This window comes from Miniopterus natalensis, chromosome 1 (genome assembly GCF_054644295.1).
Source record: "Miniopterus natalensis isolate mMinNat1 chromosome 1, mMinNat1.hap1, whole genome shotgun sequence".
Classification (NCBI taxonomy): Eukaryota; Metazoa; Chordata; class Mammalia; order Chiroptera; family Miniopteridae; genus Miniopterus; species Miniopterus natalensis.
The window spans coordinates 37,705,962-37,728,843 of NC_142081.1; the positions used below are offsets into that span (position 1 = coordinate 37,705,962).

The 22,882-nt window shown below is 44.1% G+C and overlaps 1 protein-coding gene across 1 annotated transcript in view; it reads left to right on the plus strand.

Annotated features, from left to right (window-relative positions):
* Positions 1-22,782, plus strand: part of CDKL1 (cyclin dependent kinase like 1) — a 50,097-nt gene extending 27,315 nt beyond the window's left edge. The window contains exons 4-10 of the mRNA XM_087820568.1: positions 5,415-5,487; positions 7,769-7,859; positions 8,439-8,639; positions 10,684-10,766; positions 14,003-14,059; positions 18,768-18,923; positions 20,560-22,782. Of these exons, the coding sequence (XP_087676694.1) occupies positions 5,415-5,487; positions 7,769-7,859; positions 8,439-8,639; positions 10,684-10,766; positions 14,003-14,059; positions 18,768-18,923; positions 20,560-20,667 (769 nt within the window). The 3' untranslated portion in view covers positions 20,668-22,782. The remainder of the gene's footprint in view (positions 1-5,414; positions 5,488-7,768; positions 7,860-8,438; positions 8,640-10,683; positions 10,767-14,002; positions 14,060-18,767; positions 18,924-20,559) is intronic.
* Positions 22,783-22,882: the final 100 nt, after the last annotated feature.

Genomic DNA, 22,882 nt, shown 5'->3' on the forward strand with positions numbered 1-22,882 from the left:
CAGAAAATATAGCGAGTGTCCTTGGTCAGTTTTCGCAGACCCTGCTTAGACCTGCGTGTCTAGGTCTGGGCAGCTGACATCTTCAGGAGTACAAGCCCCAGGAGGCCGGCCGCTGCCTGGGAGTCCAAGAGGCCCAGGCTGGACGCGCCCCTGGAGCGCTGTTCCCTGGGAGGAGGAGATGGGGACCTGGTTTGTTCACGCGCCTGATCTCACGGGGGAGGAGACCCAGGCCCAGGAGAAAACCTCAAACTCCACTTCCTCGCAGCCTGCGGTTGAGCTTCTACATGGTTCCTCTGAAGGGACAGCTTGTCTTTGAGCTAGAATCCCAACGGGGGCTCTTAGAGGCAGGGAAGAGGGAGAGAGAACGGCCCCTTCCCTGCCTCGCTCGGCCCCAGGGCCCGGCACGAGCACCATCTGCCACCAGTTGGGAAACACACTGTGGAGTGGAGGGAATTCCTTCCCTCGCCAGCATAAGCTGCAGCCTGCAGAACGTCTGCATCAGCCTGAAGGGTCTGGCCAGACACCCAGGCCCTCCCAAAGCTTCTGAGTTTGTTTGTTAAGTATTTTCCTATTTATTTAAGATGGTATAAGGCAGAGGGCACGGTGATGACAACCCTCGACGTGCCTGGCTCTTGAGTCACGCTGTTCCTGTCTGGACGGGCTGTTTCTGCGCCCGGGATGCAGCCGTTGTCCTGTCACTTACCGTCTCCTCCTCCTGGAAGCTCCTGCGGCTGCCATCCGGCGCCAGGCCTCCGGCCTCCCTGCGTCCTGTCCTCTTCTCTGATAGTTTACGCCTTTTTGTTGGAGTGCATCCTCCAGGGGCCTTCCCGAGAAAGGGCATAGGAGGGAGGGGGAGAGAGAGAGAGAGAGGGAGGGAGGGAGAGACTGGGACCGTTCTCTTGCATGTTTAAAACGTATTTTCTCTTCACACTTGACTTGTATGTTGTTTGTTTTTGGTGAAAATCCTGGGCCTTGTTTCTCACCCATTATCCTGGCACTTGGTGGACCCTTTCTGTCTGAGAAAAAACATTTTTTGAATTGTTTTGTTACTGATTTCCTATCCTCTGTTTTCTCTTTTCCGGGACCTTCTGTTATTCGGAGGTCTGACTCTGGTCCTGTTGTTTCCTTATAATGGCCTGTTCTTCTTCCACAGATGCAACAGCTTTCCTGTTGCCGTCCTCCCTAAGGATATTAATGTTGTTGTTTTTCCAATGTTCTCTTCACTCTCCATAGTTTCTGTTTCTTTTGAGTTGCTTTCTTTTTGTTTGTTTCTCTTTCTTATTTGAGACTTTCTTGGGCAAATGTAATCTTGTTTGTCTATGGCTTACAGTAGGGAACCCTTGGAAGCTCTCGACTTCACTATGGGGTCATCTGGCTGGGCCATTTGCTGGGGAAGCACCAATCTTCAGATTTTTCCTCCTGAGCTTCCACTAAAAAAGTCTTTTTTTAAAGATTTTTTTTTTTTTTTTTTAATTTTCAGAGAGAGGGGAAGAGAAAGGGAGAGAGAAAGGGAGAAAAAAAACATTGACTGTCTGCCTCCTACCAGGGATCGAGCACTCAATCCTGGGCATGTGCCCTGACCAGGAATCGAACCAGTGACCTTTCAGTGCATGGGATGACATCCAACCCCCTGAGCCAAACAGGGCAGGGCATGCCTTCCAATACTTTGCCTAAAGAGTAAAATCTGGCTGTCAGCTTTCTCGGGACCTAGTGCAGGAAGGGGGCTGGGGAGCCTCCGCATTCCATACTTCATATGTTTACAGTCACTTAACCCCTGCTTGTGGAGCAGTATCCACGGTCTCAACTGTACCGGGTGCCCTCTGTTTTGTCCCCCCCAGAAAACAAAACTGTCGCCTTCTACTAAGGAGGGGAGGAGTATCCCCTACTGGATTCGACTAGGGGAGGGAGTCTGGGGGTTTGTTTCCCAAACAGGTTTTCCCACACTCCTTCCTCCCGCTTCCATGGAGACCTTAGCCGCTGGTTCCTGAGCCTTCTGAGGATTCACTGGGGTAAACCGGCTGGTCCTCCACACTCCGCTCTCCGGGCTTAGCTTTCAGCTTTCTAGGATCTGTTTTCAGTCATCAGTCATCTGATTGCTTTTGGATTCCAAAATGTGGTGTTATCTCTTTTTCTGTTCTCTCTGACCATGTAGGGTTTTCTAAAGCTCTCCATGCCCTGGCCAGTGTTGCGCAGTGGTTAGAGCATCATGCCACGCACCCAAGGGCCGTGGGTTTGATTCCCAGACAAGGGCACGTACCTGGGTTGCAGGTTTGATCCCCCCCATCAGGGCACGTGCAGGAGGCAACCAGTCGATGTGGCTCTCTCACACTGGTCTGTCTCTCTCCCCCTCCCTCCTACCCTTCCACTCGCTCTAAAAATCAATGGAAAATTTAAAAAATAAAGTAAATAAAAATTAAAAAATAAAAATCAATGGAAAAAATATCCTCCAGTGAGGATTAACAAATAAAAGCTTAAAAAAAATCTCTCAATGTAGTTCTAATCAGGTTTGGGGAGGGAGTGAAATTAGATGGGTTTGTCCACTCCACCGCCTTAATTCAGAAGTCCCTCGAAACACTCTCTTCAGTGGGCTTCAGTGACACCATTCTCCTGAGTGTCGCCTTAGTTCTCTTGAGGTTCAGCTCTCGTCTCTTGCTGGGTCCCCCCTGCTCTGTGTGACCTCTACAAGTTTCAGGGCCTCTGGGCTTCAGTCTCCTCCTTTTTTTCTGTATTCACTTCTCAAGTGGCCCCCTCTAGTCCTAGGGTCCTGAGTGCCATTGGTGTGCATGTACTTGCCAAATTTATACTTCCAGCAGGACCTTCCTCCTGAATTCAGAGCCGCCTCCTTAGAGCCTTCCCTTGGATGTCCCCAAACCATCTCATTTTATCCCCCCCCTCCCCTGAACCAGGTACCCCCCCACCCCCTGGCATTCTCCTAAGTGAAAGGCCCATCACGAACCAGCTACTCACACTAACCCTCGTCATTCCGTTTTTTTTTTTGTTTTTTTTAAAATATATCTTTTTTATTGATTTCAGAGAGAGGAAGGGAGAGGGAGACAGAGATAGAAACATCAATGATGAGAGAGTCATTGATCGAGCCCACAACCCGGGCATGTGCCCTGATTGGGAATCGAACCCCAATCGCCTGGATCCTAGGTTGACGCTCAACCGCTGAGCCACGCCTGGCCGGGCTCCCTGTTTTCTCTCCTTTCCTCACATCCAGTCCCCCAGAAAATCCTGAAGACCATTTTTAAAACATAGCCTAAGTCTGGTCCCATCACTGAACCGCTGTGGCTGATGCAGTGACGGAGAGAAGCTCCCTGGAACACTGTGTGAAACAGCAGCCCTTCCAGCGCAGCACCTCTGTGCATGTGTGTGCCTCCAGTTCCAGTCCAGCACCACAGAATAGATCCCACTTTCCTCCCTTTCCATGTTTGCTACTCCCCTCTCAGGCAGTGAAAAACCTGGCTCCTGTCATCAGCAGCTAACAAGAACCTTAGGGATTGCCCCGGCCGGGCGGCTCAGTTGGTTGGAGCACAGTCCCATACACCAAAAGTTGCAGGTTTGAGTCCTAGGCAGGGCACATATGGGAGGCAACCGATCGATGTTTCTCTCTCACATTGATGTTTCTCTCTCTCTCCATCTCCTTTCCTCTCTCTCTAAAAAAATCAACTAAAAAAAAGAAAAGAGCCCAGCCGGGCGTGGCTCAGCGGTTGAGCATCGACCTAAGATCCAAGAGATCGGGGTTCGATTCCTGGTCAGGGCACATGCCCGGGTTGCGGGCTGCAGCCAATCAATGACTCTCTCATCATTGATGTTTCTCTCTCTCTCTCTCCTTCTCCCTTCCTCTCTCTGAAATCAATAAAGATATATTTAAAAAAAAAAAAAAAGACAAGAAAAGAAATGGAGTACTAAAAAAGTGAAATGAGTAGCGAACCCAGAACAACACGAGGTAGATTGTACAGAGCTTTCACACTTGGGAATTGTGTAATGTTCCTCAGCCTTAGAGGAACATTAATGATATGCTATTATAACTTAGTTGTAAATGCTCCTTTTAAATAATTTCTTTCGGGAAACATTCTTAGAGACTAAAGTTGCCTGGGATTGATAACCTTCTATTAATAGTTAATTCAATAAATAATCAAAATATATCCATTTTTCTGGCCAAAAATTGGAGGCTGAAGGAAAGCTTTTCCCCTGAAATGTTCCCTTCTTAGTTGTATTTTTCTAGACAGGGGCATTTTTCTAGCACCTGTGCCCCTAGAATAAGGAAGAGAAACTGGAGAGAAGCTGCTTGAAGCCCAGGGACATAGTTCTGGTGTGGAATGTCCCCACTAGTCTTCCTGGACGTGGCCTCTTCCACGTCCCACTGTCGAAGCATCCTCTTATCTGCCCGAAAGGATTTCCTAAACATCTGCTCTGTGACAACAGTGACCTTGCAGCTCCTCGCAGAGGCTGGAAGTGCCCTTTTTTTGGTCACCGCAACACAACTATTCAAGAGTTTCCTCCCCAGCTTGGTTCTTCCTTCTGCCCGAGGAGCACAACAACGTTGTTTAATGTTTGATTCGCAAGAACACTAGGTCCAGCTGGGGATGGGGGCCTCTGAAAATAAACATACACTTTCTGTAGCCCATTTCACTCACTGCCGAATGAAAACAAATTCTCCCCCAGGAGGTGCTTTATTCTGATTTGCACAGAGGAGCTGCTGGGACTACTGGCTGCCCAATTATAAGTTTAAAGTCAGGGAAGAAGTGCTGGGAATGTGACATCAAGTTTAGATGCGGAAAGATGAGGGGGGGATGCAGTCAGCTACCGGGGGGAGCAGTGGGGAAAGAACCAAGCTGTCTATGTGAGTTTTTAATTGTTGTTAACTTTTGTTACATGATGTACAATGTAAACCTCTTCCCTGTCTTCAGCAAAATCTTCATTACCTTAAAAAAAAAAATTCTGCCTAGGGAGCCTGGAGAAACCACACATAGACGATAAGTTCTGCTGCAAGGCCATTAGTTTGGGGCAACTTGAAAAAACAAACAACATATTTTATGCTGTATATTAACTAACTTTCCAGCAACAAAAAACTTCTTATAGAAATGGAGCTCAAGCTAGCAGGCAGGTTCCCAGGGGTGTCACAGATATTAAGGTCGGTGAAGTCCCAGTGGGCCCTCACGGTCCCTCCCTGTAGAAGCAGATGATTGTATTGTTGTGAGCTTGCTGTCCCTTGAGCTCAGCAGTGTGCGGGTCACATGTTCTTTTGGACCTGTGGAATGCCATCTCAATGAGTTAGATGACTCTACGTGCCACCGAGGATTTTCCACTATGAAAGTCTGTCTTAGTTTACTTTTTTATTTTTATTTTTTGAGCTGAATTCCATGGCTACACTAAAGAATGTGTTTGTGTTGCTTCTTTACTTTCACTAGGGTACCAGAACATCTCGTGAAGAGCATAACTTGGCAGACACTGCAAGCTGTAAATTTTTGCCATAAACGCAATGTAAGTCTTATGATCTCCGTTAAAAAAAAATCAGGAGGCTGCCCTTGACCTGAGGTGGAGCCTTTGTTCAAAGTTTATATCATGCTTTTGTGGGTATAATTTTTTATCCAAATCTTCTTAAGCCTGGCTGGGGTAAGTAGAAGTTAAAAATGCCAACCTAACTATTCTTTCTTGTTCAGGTCACATAAAAGATGTATTTTTATGTTTTATACTTATCAGAAGCTATGCAGATTTAAGGTGGCATCCCATCCACTTGGAGTTTGTATAGGTCTGCTACCCTCCAAAGGCTCTGAAATTGGGGAGGGGAACCCCATGTGACTCATGCCTGTTCAGTGGCAGTAGGTGGAGTGCCAAGCAGGACGCCCAAATGGTAGCATCTGCTTTGCTGAGATACGAGTGCCAGTGGAAGCCTGTGACACTCCCGGCCACAGCAAGGCCTGGCAGAGGCAGTGGCCCCAGCTGGTGTGACTTCACAGATGCTGAGAACCCTGCTGCCCCCTTGAACACAACACTGCCCACTCCCTGCACACAGAAGCCAGATTCCGGTATTAGAGCTTCATTTTGGCCACAAGGGCAGTCTGACTGCAATATGTCCATCTACCGGCCGCCAGGGTCAGTTTAGCTGGTGGGACTGAATCCTCGTTTTTAAGCTGTCCTACATGATTTTTCCCGACTTTGCCTTCCCAGAAGCAGGAAATATGACAGTAGTCAGCACTTCTTCCACTGAGTCTCCACCTCACTGAAGGCTACAGTCCTTGTCAGAATGCATGCAGAGCAGGGAGCATGGACGCCTTATATTGCTCTTTTCTGGGAGTGAGGGTTAGTGCCTTCCTGAGAGTAAGTCTCAGGATAGGGGAACAAGAGAAACTACATACAGGCCCTTGTGAGGAAAATCAGAGACACTGAAGACAAATGCATACCACAGCTCCCTGGAGAGCCCCTGACCACTCTGTTTGGCCACATGTGCTGATGGGGGAGGGTGTAGAAACTTGTAAAGAATTCCCAGAACAGAGTAGGAGCACATTCTTGCTTACAAGTACTGCTGACCATTTGTCACCATGATATCCACGGTCTTACCCATTTATAGTAACATGTGAAGCCAGTGGTAAAAGAGGGGAGAGATCTCAGGGCCATTAATTGCTGAGAACCAGATAGATTGTAATAAAATAATTCAGAAATTGTCTCCTGAGATTTTTTCCGGAGTAATGAATACCCCTTTGGGGAAACACTGACACTGACCTCTCACCCCAAAGGTCTTTTGGAGTGAGTACTAGGCAGGGCCCTCTTTCCAAATTCTAGAAAGTCAAGAATGCCCCAGGGTTTCAGCTGCGAGCCAGAGGGGGTCTCTCATTGCAGAAGGATCCAGCATTCTTCCCCAGAGAGGAAAAGGCTTGGAAGAGGGGAAAGTTATTAGGAACCCTGAGAAGTATTTTAACCCAGCTGTTTTTATGTAATTGTTAATCAGGTTGTTGATTTGTTCTTTGCCAAGAAAATTATTTAATAAGAAAATCATGTGAAGATTCTTAAACATTCTTCTAACATCTCCCTGTTAGAAGAATGTTTGGGAACCACACAGCTGTGGTTTGGGAACCACAGGTGATCTGAGTCTAAACTGTGGCGGGGATGCAGCTCTAAGAACACTTGTGTGTGGGACGGAGCTGACATCTAGCGACACTCTCCAGAGGGTGAGTGCAGCCTGCTCTTGTTTATCTCGTCAGGACAAATGTCAGAGCTGGAAGGGAGGTCTCTCAGCAACTCGGTTCCCGCCCTTCTCTTCCCCAGCTTATCTCAGCAGGCCCAGGGCTTGTCCTGTTTACCAGGCGACTGTGTTCTGTTGTTAAACAACTGAATTGTGAATCCTGCTTAGGCACCAACTTGCAGCTCCAGCCATGGTGGTGGAGGCCTCGTCCAGAGCCTTTTGACATTTCCCTTTCATCTGGGGTTGCCAGGTTAAATACATGCCCAACACTACATGAGACATACTAAACAATTTTTTTTTTAAATAATTTTTTAACTAAAATTTAAATTTACCTGGGTATCCTTGTTGGGCCTTTGGGGCCCTTCAGGAATTTGGAATGACTCAGGCCATGATAGGTAATGTATTAGATTTATTTCATGCTGCTGTTTTGCAAATTTGGGTATTTTGCAGCCTATTATCCAAAAGGCCAGTGAGAGATTCAAATAATTTCTCAATTATTTACTAGTTATTTGTGTGTCCTATTTATCCCACATATTATAATTGCTCTTTAATGATCTGTTTTGGTTCGATTTTTGTGACTAGTGCATACATAGAGACGTGAAGCCAGAAAACATCCTCATCACAAAACATTCAGTGATTAAGCTTTGTGACTTCGGATTTGCTCGGCTTTTGAGTGAGTATGAAGTTTCTCTTAAGTATGAAAGATGAAAAGATTCTTTATATAATAAAGGATCTAAATGCTATGGAAAGCTAGTTCCTGGATGTTTAGGGCCTAAGCTTGCTATAAATTACAAAGATGTAATTACTGAAAACATGTCGATACATACAGTGGTTTAAAATGTTTGCTATATGTAAATTATACCACAGCGAAGAGGTTATTAAAAAGTATGTTACCCTCCTGGTTTCTACCATTTTTTGCTAAAACAGTACTTCTGAAAAGTAATATTTTAGAAGAGTGGTTTTTAAGTTTGGCTGCAGGTTTAAACCACATGGGGAACTGTAACTGTGAAAACTATACTGATTCTCCCGCCCAGGGATTGTGGTTTAATCAGACGTGGGTGGGGCCCAAGCGTCAGTAATTTTAAAAATTCTGCATTCCAATGGATTTTAATGTGCAAGTAGTATGGAGAAGCACTGATTTAGAAAAGCCACAAGATGGGGCACAAGCTGGATGTCTTAGGTCTTCCCCCTCGCGGTTTTGAGTCCTTGTTTCGACTGCTCTCTCTGTTTCCCACGTCTCATCCCTGGCCAGCTGGACCAAGTGACTACTACACCGACTACGTGGCTACCAGGTGGTACCGCTCCCCAGAGCTGTTGGTCGGGGACACGCAGTATGGCCCCCCAGTAGATGTTTGGGCAATTGGCTGTGTCTTTGCTGAGCTGCTATCAGGGCTGCCTCTGTGGCCAGGAAAATCAGACGTGGATCAGCTCTATCTGATCAGGAAAACCTTAGGTAAGTGGTGCCTCTGTCCCACCTTTTGGGAAGCTGGGTAGATTTACCCAAGCAGTGCAGGGTAGAGCCAAGTTCCTAGTCTCACCTAACGCCCTTTACTGTTACGAAGGAGGGACACTCTCAACGTCTCATTTAAATGACTCCATTAAATGTATCCACATTTGTTTTAATGGAAAGAATCCACAATTTTGAGTATGTACTAATTGTCCAAAAAGACACGGTTCTCTCTTCGCATAGTTTGGATCAAGTTAAACTCTGAACAGTGATCATAGCAACAATAACAACATAGATTTCTCTAAGGGCCTAGCAGTTTACGGAATGCTGGTGGGTTTCATTTCCTTTAGGACGATGGGGCAGTTCATTCATGGGTTGTCTGGGACTCCAGCCTGCCAGGCTGGTGTGGATTATTCTGATGCTATAGAGAAAGGTTCTCAGCCTTCTGTGTGTCAGGAAGAAAGTCATTCTTCTAATGTGACTCTTCTCGCCTTGCTTTCCCACCCCAGCCCCCTTCCGTTCTTTCTACTCTTGGGGTGGAGGAGGCAAGGGGAGGAGGAGAGAGGGCAGGAGAGGGGCGGGTGAAAAGACCTGGAGGCAGTGATTGTCCTCTTCAAAAGTCAGGGAGTTTAGCTACGGCTCCCCGAGTGTCCCAATTTAAAGGCCACTTGTCCTCTCCTACCCTCTTGTAGCACCTGCCATCATGTCCTGTCCTTTTACCTCCCCAAATGTGCTGTAAGCTGCCTGAGGGTGAGATCACGTCTTTTATTTCATTCTGTCCATCAACGTCTACACAGAGTAGGCAGTAAATATTTACTGGTGGCTTTCGTTGAGGACGTGTAAGGGACCTGGGAGCCCTGCCAGGGGCACTCAGCCTTCCTGTGCTCTGCTTCCCCTGGTGATTTTAGGACACCCTCTCCATGCCACTCCCCACCCCCACCCAAGCTCTGATGGAAGACGGTTATTAAGGTCCAGGCACTGAGATCATGATGAAGGAAGCTCTCTGAGGTCTCAGGCAAGGCATTACAGAGTATATTTTGGCTGCTCATCCAAAATAGCGGTTGGACAGCAGCTTTTGGATTTGAGTGAGAGGTAAAGTTCCAAACCAAATTGGTAAAATTAGACAACTTGACACCCTGGGGTAGGAACTCCAGCACAGTTCAATAGCAGCATTTCTGGGTCCTGGTTTGGAGGGGTTTTGTCCACTCTGCTCTGGGAAGTGGGCCTGGGTGTGCCTCAGGGATGCCCTTTCTGAGCATCTCCTTGTGTTCTCTAAACAAAATTCCTCTTCGAGTGTACTATCCTTAGAATTTTATGTGAGGGCGATTTCAGCTGATTTGGCTGAAATGTGGGTAGAATGAGCCTCACACAATCCCCAGAATATAGAAATGCTCCTTTTGTTTCATTGCTTCACATCGTAAGTGCTTCTAAACAGTAGAGAAAATGGGATTTTCAGGTGATAGCTACTTGGTGAAACAAGGAAAGTTGGTTCCAGTTTAGAAATGTATTCTTTTTGGCTCCATCTTCCATTGTTCCCCTCCTTTTCTTCCTCCCTTCCTTCCTCCCTTCCTTCCTTCCCCTTTTATTCCCTCCCTTCCTTCCTCAAATATTTATTGAGTGCTCGCTGTGTGTCAGGCACTGTTCTGTTGGGCTAATACACTTTTGTCTTAACCCATTAGGATTCAGTTAACATGATTTTGATTTATCGTTGTTGCACTTTTGCTGTTTAAAAAGGGGGATGTTCTTTGATTTGTGTGTGTGCTTCTGAGTTGTTTGGTTTGGAGTCCTTGAATACACTCTGAGCCTTGAGGGGCAGGAGCCTTGGAGCCTTCCGTTTCTGTGCACTCCTCCTCCGTGCCTAACAGAGCTTGGCACTCGGCGCCCTGCGGGTCTCAGTACAGGCTGTCGAGGCTGCCTGGAGGCCTCTCCCCGAGTGGGACTGTGCACTGCAGCCTCGGTAGGTGTAGGCAGACAGGCACAGCACCAGCGACGGAAATCACAGGTCAGTGCTTGCTCACCCAGCTCATTTTACCTTCCTTTTTCTCCAAAGGAGATCTCATTCCTAGGCACCAGCAAGTATTTAGCACCAATCAGTACTTCAGTGGGGTGAAAATCCCAGACCCTGAAGATATGGTGAGTGACCCATTTTGGAAAGAATTCTGCATGTCAGGGCTGAGGTTACCAGGGTGTTTAAGTGGTGATCGTTGTGTTTCCATGGGGAGCTGCAGGCCAGCTAGTTTGGTCAGTTACTCACTTGCCCAAGCCCCATGGCCCAGTCTACCCTGGAAAGTCAGTCTAAGAGTAAAAAAAAAAATTGGGGCAGATTGGCTAGCAAGACCCTGGCCGTCAGTGCTAATGTAGAGGCTGCTGACAGCAGAGGTTAGCAAGCATGATGGACGGGAATGCTGAGTGTCTGCCCTAGCCTCACCTTCTTTCATCATTTTCAGCAGTTGAAGCTAGATAGCTCAGAGCCAATCAACTTTTAGACAATGACTTATCCAGGAAAATCCAGCACTGACCAAATCCCCTACTCTACTATGCTCTTACTCCCAGGACCATGGGGGGAAAAAGTAATGAACTTGCATGGCCAGCCTCACTCTGGTTCCTGTCCTCTATAGCTAACGTGGGGAACACACTCATTCTAAAAAAAAAATGAAAAATTTAAAATGTGCATAGCCTCAGTCCACTTTCAAGAATTTATTCCAATGAAATCATTAGACAAAGACATAGCATTCTTTAATAGAAATAATTTCCTTTAGTGTCCCATCAGTAGGGGATTAAATAACTTATGGTATATCCTTACAATAGAAATACACATAGCCAGTAAAAATACATTTTTATGTATTCACCTGAAAATAAGTTCACAACATATTGCTAAATGAAAAAAATGGTTATAAAACAGTATATATAATTTGACATAATTTTAATAAGTAATACACAATACATATATTTATATATAAGTATAAAATAATAAGACAACCTTTGGAAAATCATGCAAAGCTTTTTACATTTGTGAAATAAATGGCTGCAAGGATATATACAAAAATATTAACAGTGTATATCTCTCTGTGGTGGGGTAATTTTTTCTTTCTTTATGGCTTTTGAATATTTTTTATGTCTTTGTGAGTTTGAATATTTTTTATGAGTTTGTATAATAATAAAAAACATTTCAGAGCACAATTAAGGTTTGTGAAATCCTGAGTTTCTTCTGTTTAAGAAAGGTACTTTCAAATGGAAACTAACCCTCCCATTGCTCAGTTTCCACATGGAAGTTCCATCAGGCTCCATTTGGGCTGTCTGTTCCCTCAGCCCCTTGGCTTATCTCACAGTGAAGGCATCCTCTCCCCACTCCTGCAGCCACTAGCAAGAGGAAAAGTGGGTCATGCTGGGAGCACACTGGGACAGAGGCAGGAATGACACCTGGCATATGGGAGGTGACCCAAGTGGCTCCCTAGTGACCTGGACATTCCCAGTTCCACACTAAATATCCCTTAGGGATTTCCTGTTCCCTGGTCTACCCGTGAGGCCTCAGAAACAACCCAGGTTTTATAAATGTAAAAGGCTTCCCATGGATTCCCAGAGGTTGTCCTGCAGGGGATTTCCTGTTGACAGAAACACAGGAAGACGCAGCAGAGGGGATGTGCTGCTTTAACAGCTGTGCCTGAGTCCCTCTGCCGGTCAGTAACCCTGCTGGAGAGGGACCTGCTTGCTTCTGGGCCCGGGAAAACTGGCTCAGCAGGCAGGATGGGCGCACTGTCCAGCCAGCCGGCCTCATCGCAGGCGTGTTGCTGAGACAGCAGAGCTCGGTGGCAGCGGTGGCAGATCAATCCCCAGCCGTGCTCAGGTTCAACACACAGAAAGAGCAAGAGAAATACTTAAGCCAGCGATTTTCAACCTTTTTCATCTCATAACACACATAAGCTAATTACTAAAATTCTGCAGCACATCAAAAAATACATATTTTTTGCCAATCTGACCAAAAAAATAGGTGTAATTTTGATTGGTTCACACCGGGTGGCTATTGTTGTGTCGGATGCTATTTGTATTTTTTTTAATCCTCCCCCGAGGATATTTTTTCCATTGCTTTTCAGAGAGAGCGGAAGAGAGAGAGAGAGAGAAAGACACACCAATTGGTTGCCCCCCACAGCAGGCCCAGACCGGGGCCGAGGGTTAAGCCTGCAACCGAGGCACATGCCCCTGGCCGGAATTGAACCCTGGACCCCTCAGTCCCCAGGCCGATGCTCCAACCACTGAGCCAGGCCTCTAGGGCTGTCCTTTCTACTTTTTTTTTTTTTTTTTTAAACAATCTAAGGAAAGAGGTCAGTGCTCCTGACTGAATAGTCAGGTATCACATGTTTTCTGCTTTAAGTTTTTTTCTCCCTGTATATCATAGGGAATTCCAAAACCGAGGCTCTTGTCTCTTACTCTTATCAGTGATTGATAAGTGCACACTTGGGAACTGGTGGCTGTTGGCCGGTTCCCTCTCCAGAGTAACAGTGCTGGCCGCACAGGGGTCGCGTTTCCTTCCCGAGCCTGGCCAGCGCTCCAGCCTCCTGCCCCCCGCTGCCACCTTTGTACACTCGGCACAGCTGTCATCTGTTTTACGCGGCTTGCTGGCTCTTACTTTCTCAGCTCCCCTCTCTGGTTAGCCTCTTTGTCAATAGTATATCTCTCTAACTGGCCTGTCCATCTGTCTGACATTGGGCATTCCTCCCACTTTATCCTGTTTGTTATTTCTCACTGACTCCAGCATGTGACTGGAGTAAAATAGTCTTATGTGGCCAGAGTTTGATGAATATCTGCTTGGGAGACACTTTAAACAGCAGGGCGGTTAGGGAAACAGCAGGCTCTTGCAGGAGGAGACAACAGTGTTTATTTCAGAAAACCAAGAAACATCTGTTCACCTGGGTAACAAAAAAATCTATTTTGAAGCTCCATTTTTGTGAATGTCAATAAATGCAATAATTGGGCCCCTTTATATAAAAGCCAAAATCAGTGTGAAAAATTATTCTGAGGCAAAGCAAGTTATATAGATTAAGGCCGAAAAAAAGGAAATAACAGTTGCTCGACAGTTTTTTTTTTTCTTTCACTAGTCTTGTTTCCTCATAATTTGCTACCTGTATCAGTTCTTCAGGAAGTGAAAGGAGTGGTTAGGAAGAAAATTTGGAAAGCAGTTTGGAGGTGGGGAGAGGAGAGAAAGAGCTTGTGAAATAGGCATAGGGAGGTTGTGGCAGGTGACAGGTTTGGTGGGTGGAGAGTGGAGGAGGCCAGGAAGGTGCTTCTCTCACTCAAAAGAAATGCAATCTGAAATAACCTCATATTTGAATGCATGCTGTAAATAAAACCTCCCTTTTCTTTTTTTTAAACAGGAACCACTTGAATTAAAATTTCCAAACATCTCTTATCCTGCCCTGGGGCTCTTGAAGGTAAAATCATGGCTTCCAGCTGACCAGGAAGCACACAGCAGCTGTAGTCATTGAGCAACCCACAGACTGAAAAGTGTTCCTTTTAGAATTCTTCCCCTTTGAAAAGTATAAATATTTTCAGTTTTTAAAATGGGTTATATTCTATTATAGTACAAACATCTGTGTTTTTCACTTTAGAGAATTTTTTTATTGATTTTTTTTGGGGGGGGTGGAGAGAAACATCTATGTGAGAGGAAACAAGTTGGCTGCCTCCTGCGCGCCCCCTAGTGGGGATCGAGCCTGCAACCCCGCCATGTGCGCTGACCAGGAATCAAACCAGCAGCCTTTCAGTACACAGGGTGACACCAGCCAGCTGAGCCACACTGGCCGGGGCATGTTTTTCACTTTAAATAAACATAACATTGTATTTGACTTATAAATTTACACAAAATAGAAATTGCAGAGAAGTGGTGTTTGTTTTAAAAAAGGATCCTTTTCTTCAAAAAATGTTTAGCCATAGGATCCTTTTAAAGAGCCAACTTCCTAGCGTACTTGAAGTAGATTTTGATTTTAAAACTTTATATACTTACATATTTTCAGAAATATATAGGTTTTATGTAAACGAGGTACCAATTAAAATATTTGCAAGTTACTATCAATGTCCCACCCATTTCAAAAAGTATTTAATACATTTACTGATGCATTTATAATGTAATTTAAAAAGTGACACAGTTCCTTGGGATATAGGGTCATGAGATTTAATCTATCCAGTTGTTATAGGTGGTGGGAACAGCACTGGGTGTTAGTCCAGTGGGGTCAGACCGGGCTTGGGTTCAGCAACCTTGGTACTATGTCTCTGTTTTCCTATTCTGCTTGTCCTGGCTCACTGGCCTGTCTCACTTACACAGTTTCCTTTTAACATTTCTCTTTTACAAACTTCTATAACTTTCACAAATCTTTTTTACCTATTGAGAAATAACCAGCTTTAGAACTCACTTTCTTTTTCCTTTAAAATATCTTTCCATATCTTGTACCTTCTATTACCAAAACCATATAATTTTTTTCTAATTAATTAAAATTCTTAACTCTTAAAAACTTTTGATTTTTAGTGACCACTATAAAGTTAACAATTAGCATTCTTTAGATTGACTTTTATGACATTTTAAACACACCCTCAGTTTTAAGAAACACCTTCAACAAAGCACAAGACATTAATTACATCAACATCGCCAAATCCACTTTGTAGGCTTTCCCCAATAAAAAGCCAAAAGCAGATGAACCCAAGACTTGTCTAGCAATCAGTGATTCAGTGTTTCATGTTATTTCAAAATATCTAGATATTCAAAAACTTTAATTAAAAATTCACAAATTTAAAAAGGAATACACAGTTGAAATAAATTACATTGATTTACTTCAATGGCTAAGACTTTTTCCCTTCATTAAGGGTTACTTCCCAGAAACTTGCATTTTAAAAGATGACCTAGATAAGAGCTTTTGACCAGGTGTTTGCGTTTCAAAGGTCCTAGGACTTTGGTTTCATAAAGCCAATCATCTATAAGCATTTTGAGGGAAGGGGGGGGGGTGTGCATTGGGAAGGTAAAAGGATTTAGTGGACTTTGATATTCTGGAGCCACACCTCTGGCCCTGTAAAGACTTTATTTGTAAAACAAGGACAGTCATTTTTAATTCCTCAAGGATTGGCAAATGTTGGCAAAGGACTAACGAATTCATTCATCCTTTCTTTGGAATGTTTCTTTCCATCCGGGTGTGTTTTTACAGGTAGCCGAGGGTCGTTTCTAAGAGCTTGCATATATGGAAAAGACATTGATGTAAGGAGGCCTCATCCTCCTTCCACTTCCCTTGGAAATGGCAAAACAGGTCTAACTGAGGATAGTATTAAACTTCATGGTGCCATTAACTGGCCAGACCTCTCTATTGCCCACTTTATAGTGGGGCCAGGCTATGTTGCAAAAGAAGCTTGAGGGACCTGGTCAAGATTCACTCAAAGGGGTATCTCGAAACACTGTGGACTGGTTTTCCATATACAGAGACAGATAAATTCCCAGCCGAGCGTTAGAGGTGTCCCTGCTAGTCTCTGGGCTGTCCTGGGTCGTTGTCCTGTGGTCCGAGTACCACAGTATCACGGGTTCCCTCTCACCCTGGAAATACCCAGGGTGTGGAAATGCCCGTGCCCTGACAGCGGGCTTACCAGTGGTCCTCGTGATGGCCAGTCATCGGGAAGATGGACTCCACTCCACAGGGATATCCTGCCATCTGGGTGCCACCCAGACGTAGTTTTACCCTGTGTCCTGAGGGCAGACTTACCAGCGGTTGCAGCGATGGCTGGGCACTGTAACGATGGACTCACTCCGCTCAGACAGGTGGCCTCCGCTGTACACGAAACCAGTCCCAAGCAAGGCGTCCCTGCCGTCTGCCTCCAGACTTAGCCAGCCATCGGAGGTCCCCCTGTGGTATCTCTTCTTACAAGGGGTACCTAGAAAACTGGTCCCACAAGTCTCGTCTTTAGTACTTGGGCTGTGTTGCCCTTCCTTTCATGTTCCCAAAAGCACCGGTCCTTTAAGAGGCCTGGGAGAGAGAGCAGCAGCCACCTCTCGAAGGGAAGGGAGAGCCCCTGTTAAGTTATCCCTGAGGCTCTAATAGAAGTTGGTCTCAGGGACCAGAGAAGATTCCTAGTGACCTATGCATGTTAGCTGGCCAGAGATGGAGACACCACCTCGGGCCCTGAGTGCAAATCCTCTTAGCCTTCTCTAGGAAGATTAGAAAATGCCAGGTGTCCCTTATTTTCCATCCACATGAGTTTAGGCTCTCATTTATCCAGCAAAAGTCTCTGTTCAGACCCTCATAAAGCAATTCCAATTGAAAAGCCAAAGTTAAAAGGCAGCCATCTGTTTTTCTTTTCCTGTCCTTGGTTATTTGGACCCTTATCTATAGTCTAGGGTCTCTCCCCACTTAACCCTTAGCTCCACCTTGAGAATTTCAAAAAGGTCAAATTCAGCCAGCCTGAATTTAACTCGACACAAAGGAAGGAAGAGAAAGGGAAGAAAAGAACTTCCTTCCAGCCAAAGGGCGAGGATCTTTCCCTCTCTCTCCATTGGAACGAGTAACCTGACCCGGGAAAGCGGAGGGGAAGGGCCTCATGTGATTTTACAGTGTTCCTGGGTGCGTGGGCTTTGTCTTGCAGTTGGCGGGTGCCTAGTGCAAACTTCTCCAGCCCATGACCCGTCACTGGCGTCTTCTAGCGGCTAGTGCCCTAACGGCTTTTAAATGCTGGACCTGTGCCCACACAGTGCGGCAATCTGCTGGGGGGGGGGGGGGGGAGGAGACAAAGAAAGAACTAGAGAGACAACCCCAAGGCCAGAGGACAAGATGCAGGGAGGAAAGAGATCACAGTTATGTCCTTCAAGCTGGTCCTGAGGTCAGCTGTGGCTGGTTTTGTTGCTCTTCTGGGCCTGGAGCTGAAACAACTGAGGCCTAGGATGTTATCTCTAGGGAGGGAAGGTCAGGGGGTCCAAACCGCTTGACCGATATGCTAGAGGAGGAAAGGCCACCCTGGGGGCGAGGTCCCACCCTATAATTGTCTTGGCTAGGCACCTGGGCTTTCCATCCTCGTGACCTTCTGTACTTCACCCATCATCCTTGCTCTGCTCATGTCTGTCTAACTGACTATCATACAATTATGAGCCTACGGCCTACTTACTGGCAAAGCAAATAATTAAGAATGATGTAAGCATCGACCTAGGATGTAGGAGATCATGGTTCGGTCAGGGCACATGCCTGGGTTGCAGGCTTGATCCCCAGTTGGGGGGGTGCAGGAGGCAGCTGATCAATGACTCTCATCATTGATGTTTCTCTCTCTCCCTCTCCCTTCCTCTCTCTGAAATCAATATATTAAAAAGAAAAAAAAAGAATGGTGTAATGTAAAGGGGTGTATATTATACCTCCTTCCATGCAGACACATGCTTGTAATGCATATACTATTTCTGAAAGAATATACAAAAATAGCCCAGCTGGGCGTGGCTCAGCAGTTGAGCATCAGCCTAGGATCCATGAGATCGAGGTTCGATTCCCAGTCAGGGCACGTGCCCAGGTTGCAGGCTGGATCCCCAGTCAGGGGCGTGCAGGAGGCAGCTAGTCAATGACTCTCTCATCATTGATGTTTCTCTCTCTCTCTCTCTTCTTCTCTCTGAAACCAATAATGACATATTAAAAAAAAAAAAGACTATACAAAAATAAATCTGATTTTAGAAGGGGGAATGGAAGAACTAGAGTGGTAGAGAGGCTTTGCTGAATCTTGTAGGCATTTTATTTTTACCATATGTAGGTATTGTTTGTTAAATAGATTAAAAAAAAAACAAAAACACCTAGTTTTTACAAAGTATATATAGAAGGGACCAAACAAGCTAAGTGGACACTGAGATGAACTGTATCCCTCTCTCTCACGGCAGAGCACCAACTGCCTCAAGAAGAGAATAAAGTGGTGAAAATTATTTTTTGTTACTATTTCTAGAAACTATTATGTGGTTACCCATTTAGGAATGATCATGGAAGGAACTAAAATCATGATTGTTTTTTTCTCTCTACCCTCCCCCCACATCTTGTTACCAACCAATTAAACTGTAAGTTTAATCTTATAAAGAAGAAAAAAATGATATTAATAAGTTAGTATTATTTTTCAAGAGTAAGAAGATGGAATCTTCTCTTCTTCTAGGGCTGTCTTCACATGAATCCTGCTGAGAGACTGACGTGTGAACAGCTGTTGCAGCACCCATATTTTGACAGCATCAGAGAAATAGGGGATTTGGCAAAAGATCACGACAAACCAACAAAGAAGACTCTGAGACAGAACCGAAAGCACCTTCCTGGGGTAAAAATGGGGCACTGCTTTACAAAAGCATCCAAGGTTGCAGCTGCAAATGACCTCATACCTGCCACCTGGTTAAAGAGTCTGAACCTATATTTGGGGTGGGAATTGTTGCTTGCAGCTCCAGCACCTCCTTCCAGCCCCAGGACACTGGTCGCATGATTTACCAACTAGGGCCCCAGAGGCAGCAGCCTCCTAAGGTCCCTTCTCCCTGAGTCCTATAGGTGTCCTTGCCCTGCAGTTCCCAGCTGCCACGCGGGCCAGGGTTTGGGGCATGCATGAGCACAGGTTTCAGCCAGGTGCCTGGGTGTGAGTCTAGCTGAGCATGCCTCTTGTGCTTTGGAAAATGAAACCAGATTTATCCCAGGCAGCTCTCTGTCATCTTGTTTACCTTCAGTATTAATTGACATTCCAGGCTTATCCCCAAAAGGAACTGTTTTCCATCCTGGTCCTTTGTCAGAGTTGGCTCAGGCAAATGCAGTGATGAGTGCCTTCAGTGTCAGCAGCAGAACAGTACATGGAACCAAAGAATAGCACCCAAACTGTACACTGGGAGCCTGTGCAGAATCATAATTGGTGTAAACTGGCAGAGTGGCCTTACATTAAGTGTCTTGTCATAAGCTGAAAGCTGTAATAATTTAGAATGGACTGTAGTTGGAACCACAACTAAGATGAGCTGGCTGCCCCTGGTAACTGGAACTGTCTAGATACTCCTTAAGCTATATGATCTTGCCTTAAACTTTCCTTTTGCAGCCTCCACCACATAGCACACTGAGCGGTGTCTGGTGGTGTGCGTGAGGCTTGGAGGAGGGAAGAGGGTGTACAGGCCATTAGGAACAGGTACTGCATGAACTCCAGGGCCCTGAGATAGACCAGAGTTGCACTATTCAGAATGCTTTTATTCCCTATCATATGTGATCCAGGTAGCAAAACAGGCTGGTAATAGACTTTCTCCCCAGAGTTACCCCTTATCTTGCTGTTTCTTTGTGTTCCAAGAGTAAAAGGTCTTGGTGGAAATATTTTTACTTGAAACAATATGGGAATCCCACTAATTTGTGTATTGCTTGTAAGTACTGAAGGGCTCAACTGTTTTATTTAAAAGTAATAAAAAGTACCTGCTTTTTAGATATCTAAGGCCATATAGTACAATACAAAAAATATATGTGTGTTCTTACTTTCACTTGACATTTACAATAAATTCAAACATTTTTTGGCAGCATGAAGGGAGTTTAGTCTTTTTAACTAAGGAGTAAGTGGGCAAATCGCCGAAGTGCTCCAGGCATCAGTTTTCTTTGCTATAAAACAAGGCATTGGCTTAAATGATCCCTAAGGTCCTGTGAATATATGCTTGGTCCTGTGCATATATGCTTTTTTCCAATGTTAACATGTAGATTTTTCGTTTTTTGTATTTCCTAAATTTTCTTTAGTGGGCATGTTTTTCTTTTTAATATGAAATAAACCTCTAAAAGGAAAAGTGGAGACCAAATTTAAACATTTCGTCCTTTCTCAAGTTCTGGATTCTCTGCAGAGAAAGTATTTCTGTGCTGAAAATTGTACTTATTTACCTCTTTTGTGATGCGTTATCAATAGTGAAAAAAGTGCATGGCATCGAACCTAATTCTGCGTTTTGTATTTTCAGTTGCAGTACCTACCTCAGCTGACTAGCAGCAGCATCCTTCCAGCATTGGATAGTAAGAGGTACTATTATAATACCAAGAAACTGAACTACCATTTCCCAAACATTTAAGGGCTTAGAGATTGATGATAAGAAAAGAACTGATCGTAACTCCAAGAAAATAAAACATACATTTGATTGAAAACCATCACAATTTTGAGAAAACATAAATAACTAACTGGGGGAGACCGCTTGTCAAGATCTGAAGGGAAATTCCAGAAGCAGTCTTCCATGCTCGATGATGGTATCCAGAACAAAAAGGAAAAACTCGTTTGGATTTCCACTTGTGTTTTTGTATCTAAGTAGCTGAACTTACGGACAGATATATAAATGGTATCCACTGCCCATTCCTCTGGCAAAATTAGACAAGTAAAAGAGATTTATGCCTCAATTTACCATATGCAACAAGTTAAAAATGGATTACAAAACACCCATATGTATTTCCTTGGATCTCTGTTGCCTTGAGTCTTATCTCCTACCTTTTCAGATTGTTTCAACATCATATTTAAGGCGAGTTTTAGTTCTTGAAATCAAAATATTTAAAATTCCATTTCATGCTTGCTCTATCTCTTGGTTTTTACATTTTAAAACATTTTTTGGAACATTTAAGTTGTTCAAAATATTTAAAATCATGGATTATTGTAAAAAGACTTAGATGCTTATATACTTAATGATATGTTTATAGACATTTCTCACATATACTTTTGTCTTTACCTTTAGTAAAGGCTGCATCTTAGTCACTTTTTCAGGCAAGATAGATTTACTGTACTCCATCTACATTTGTTCACTCAATTCTCCTTGCGAACAATGGCATGAAGATTGGCAGCTGACCAAGGTGATCAAGGGTAGAACAAAACTTACAGGCTTAGCAGGAACTGAGCGTGCCAGCCTAAAAGTATTTAGAACTTCATTCTCTCCAGCTCAGCCTCAGACTTCGAGACAGATCTACAGGCAGGACTGTAGTGATCTGGGTTTTGGAAGAAATTGCTTGTGAGCTTTTACTTGGGTCATGAAAGACATTAGGTTGTAAACTGATGTTTTCCCTGAAATATCATGTGTGTGTGTTGGGAGGGGGGCAAAAGTTGTTTGTATGGAAAGTAATACAATAATAAGTCATAATATAAGAATAAACTGAGTTTCCCGTACTCATAACTGTAAACCTACTTTTGCCCCACCCTGTATATGTGTTTGTGTATACTGTGCTAACAATTAATAATAAAAATGTAGTCCAAAATGATATTATTGAGGATTCCTAGCTTTGCAGTGATACTTAAATGATGACATAGTTAGCTTTGATTTGGCCTGTTGCTCCTATGCAAACAGCCTTTTCATCCCTGCCACCAGGACACAAGGGCGATGTAAAGGTCATGTCTGTTTCTTATAACTCAAAGCCATTTTTGGTTGATGTGCTGCTACTATTTTCTAGCAGTTCTCAGCCACGGTTTTGGAAAGTTGTATTTTACTGTATCTTTGGAACATTTCTTCTGGACCCTGTTTACTGCTATGTTAATTTTGTTCATGAGAGCATTCGACCTTATCCACATACAGCTAAGTAATCCGTCAAATTCTGGTAACTGTTCAATCATTTTGGTTACCCCAGCTAGTTTAATGATATCCAAAGTCTTCCTGATGTATGTAGCTTCTTGCATAGAGCTGATAGTAAACTGACTACTAATCCCAGTATTATCTAATTCTTGTTATGTAGTCTTGATTCAAATGACAAAGGAGGATATCCAACTTCTGTAAATAGTTTACATTTTGTGTTTTTCTTCTTTTCCTTAACCCAAAACAATGCACTTGACAAGGCAGATGACTATAACTGCCTAATTCATCTAATAGTTTTACAGAAAAGCATTCAGAATAGAAAAGTAGCTCCAGGCTAAACTGTGGTGAATCAGTTGCCTCATTACACAGTAATCAAACTTGGGACAAAAGTGCTTATTTTTTCTAATGAGTTCTATGAAATGTACGCTTAATCATATTTACAGTTCTTTCTTCACATGGGATCATCACTGTTTCGCATGAGACTGTTCTATATCATCTTTTTAAAAAATGTACTATTTTCTGATTTTTTTAAAACCACAGTGGCAATTATATTAGTAAGCAGTATATCATTTATGGTATGTGTTATTTACCTAAACTGGTTTCTAAATCTAAATACAATTAAAATTGATTTTTCTACCTGAATGCTGTATCATAGAAAGTGTTTATTTTGAAATTATTTCCAAAGTTATATTCAAACAAAATGTATAGAAATCCACAAACAAGTTGGCATATAACTAACAAT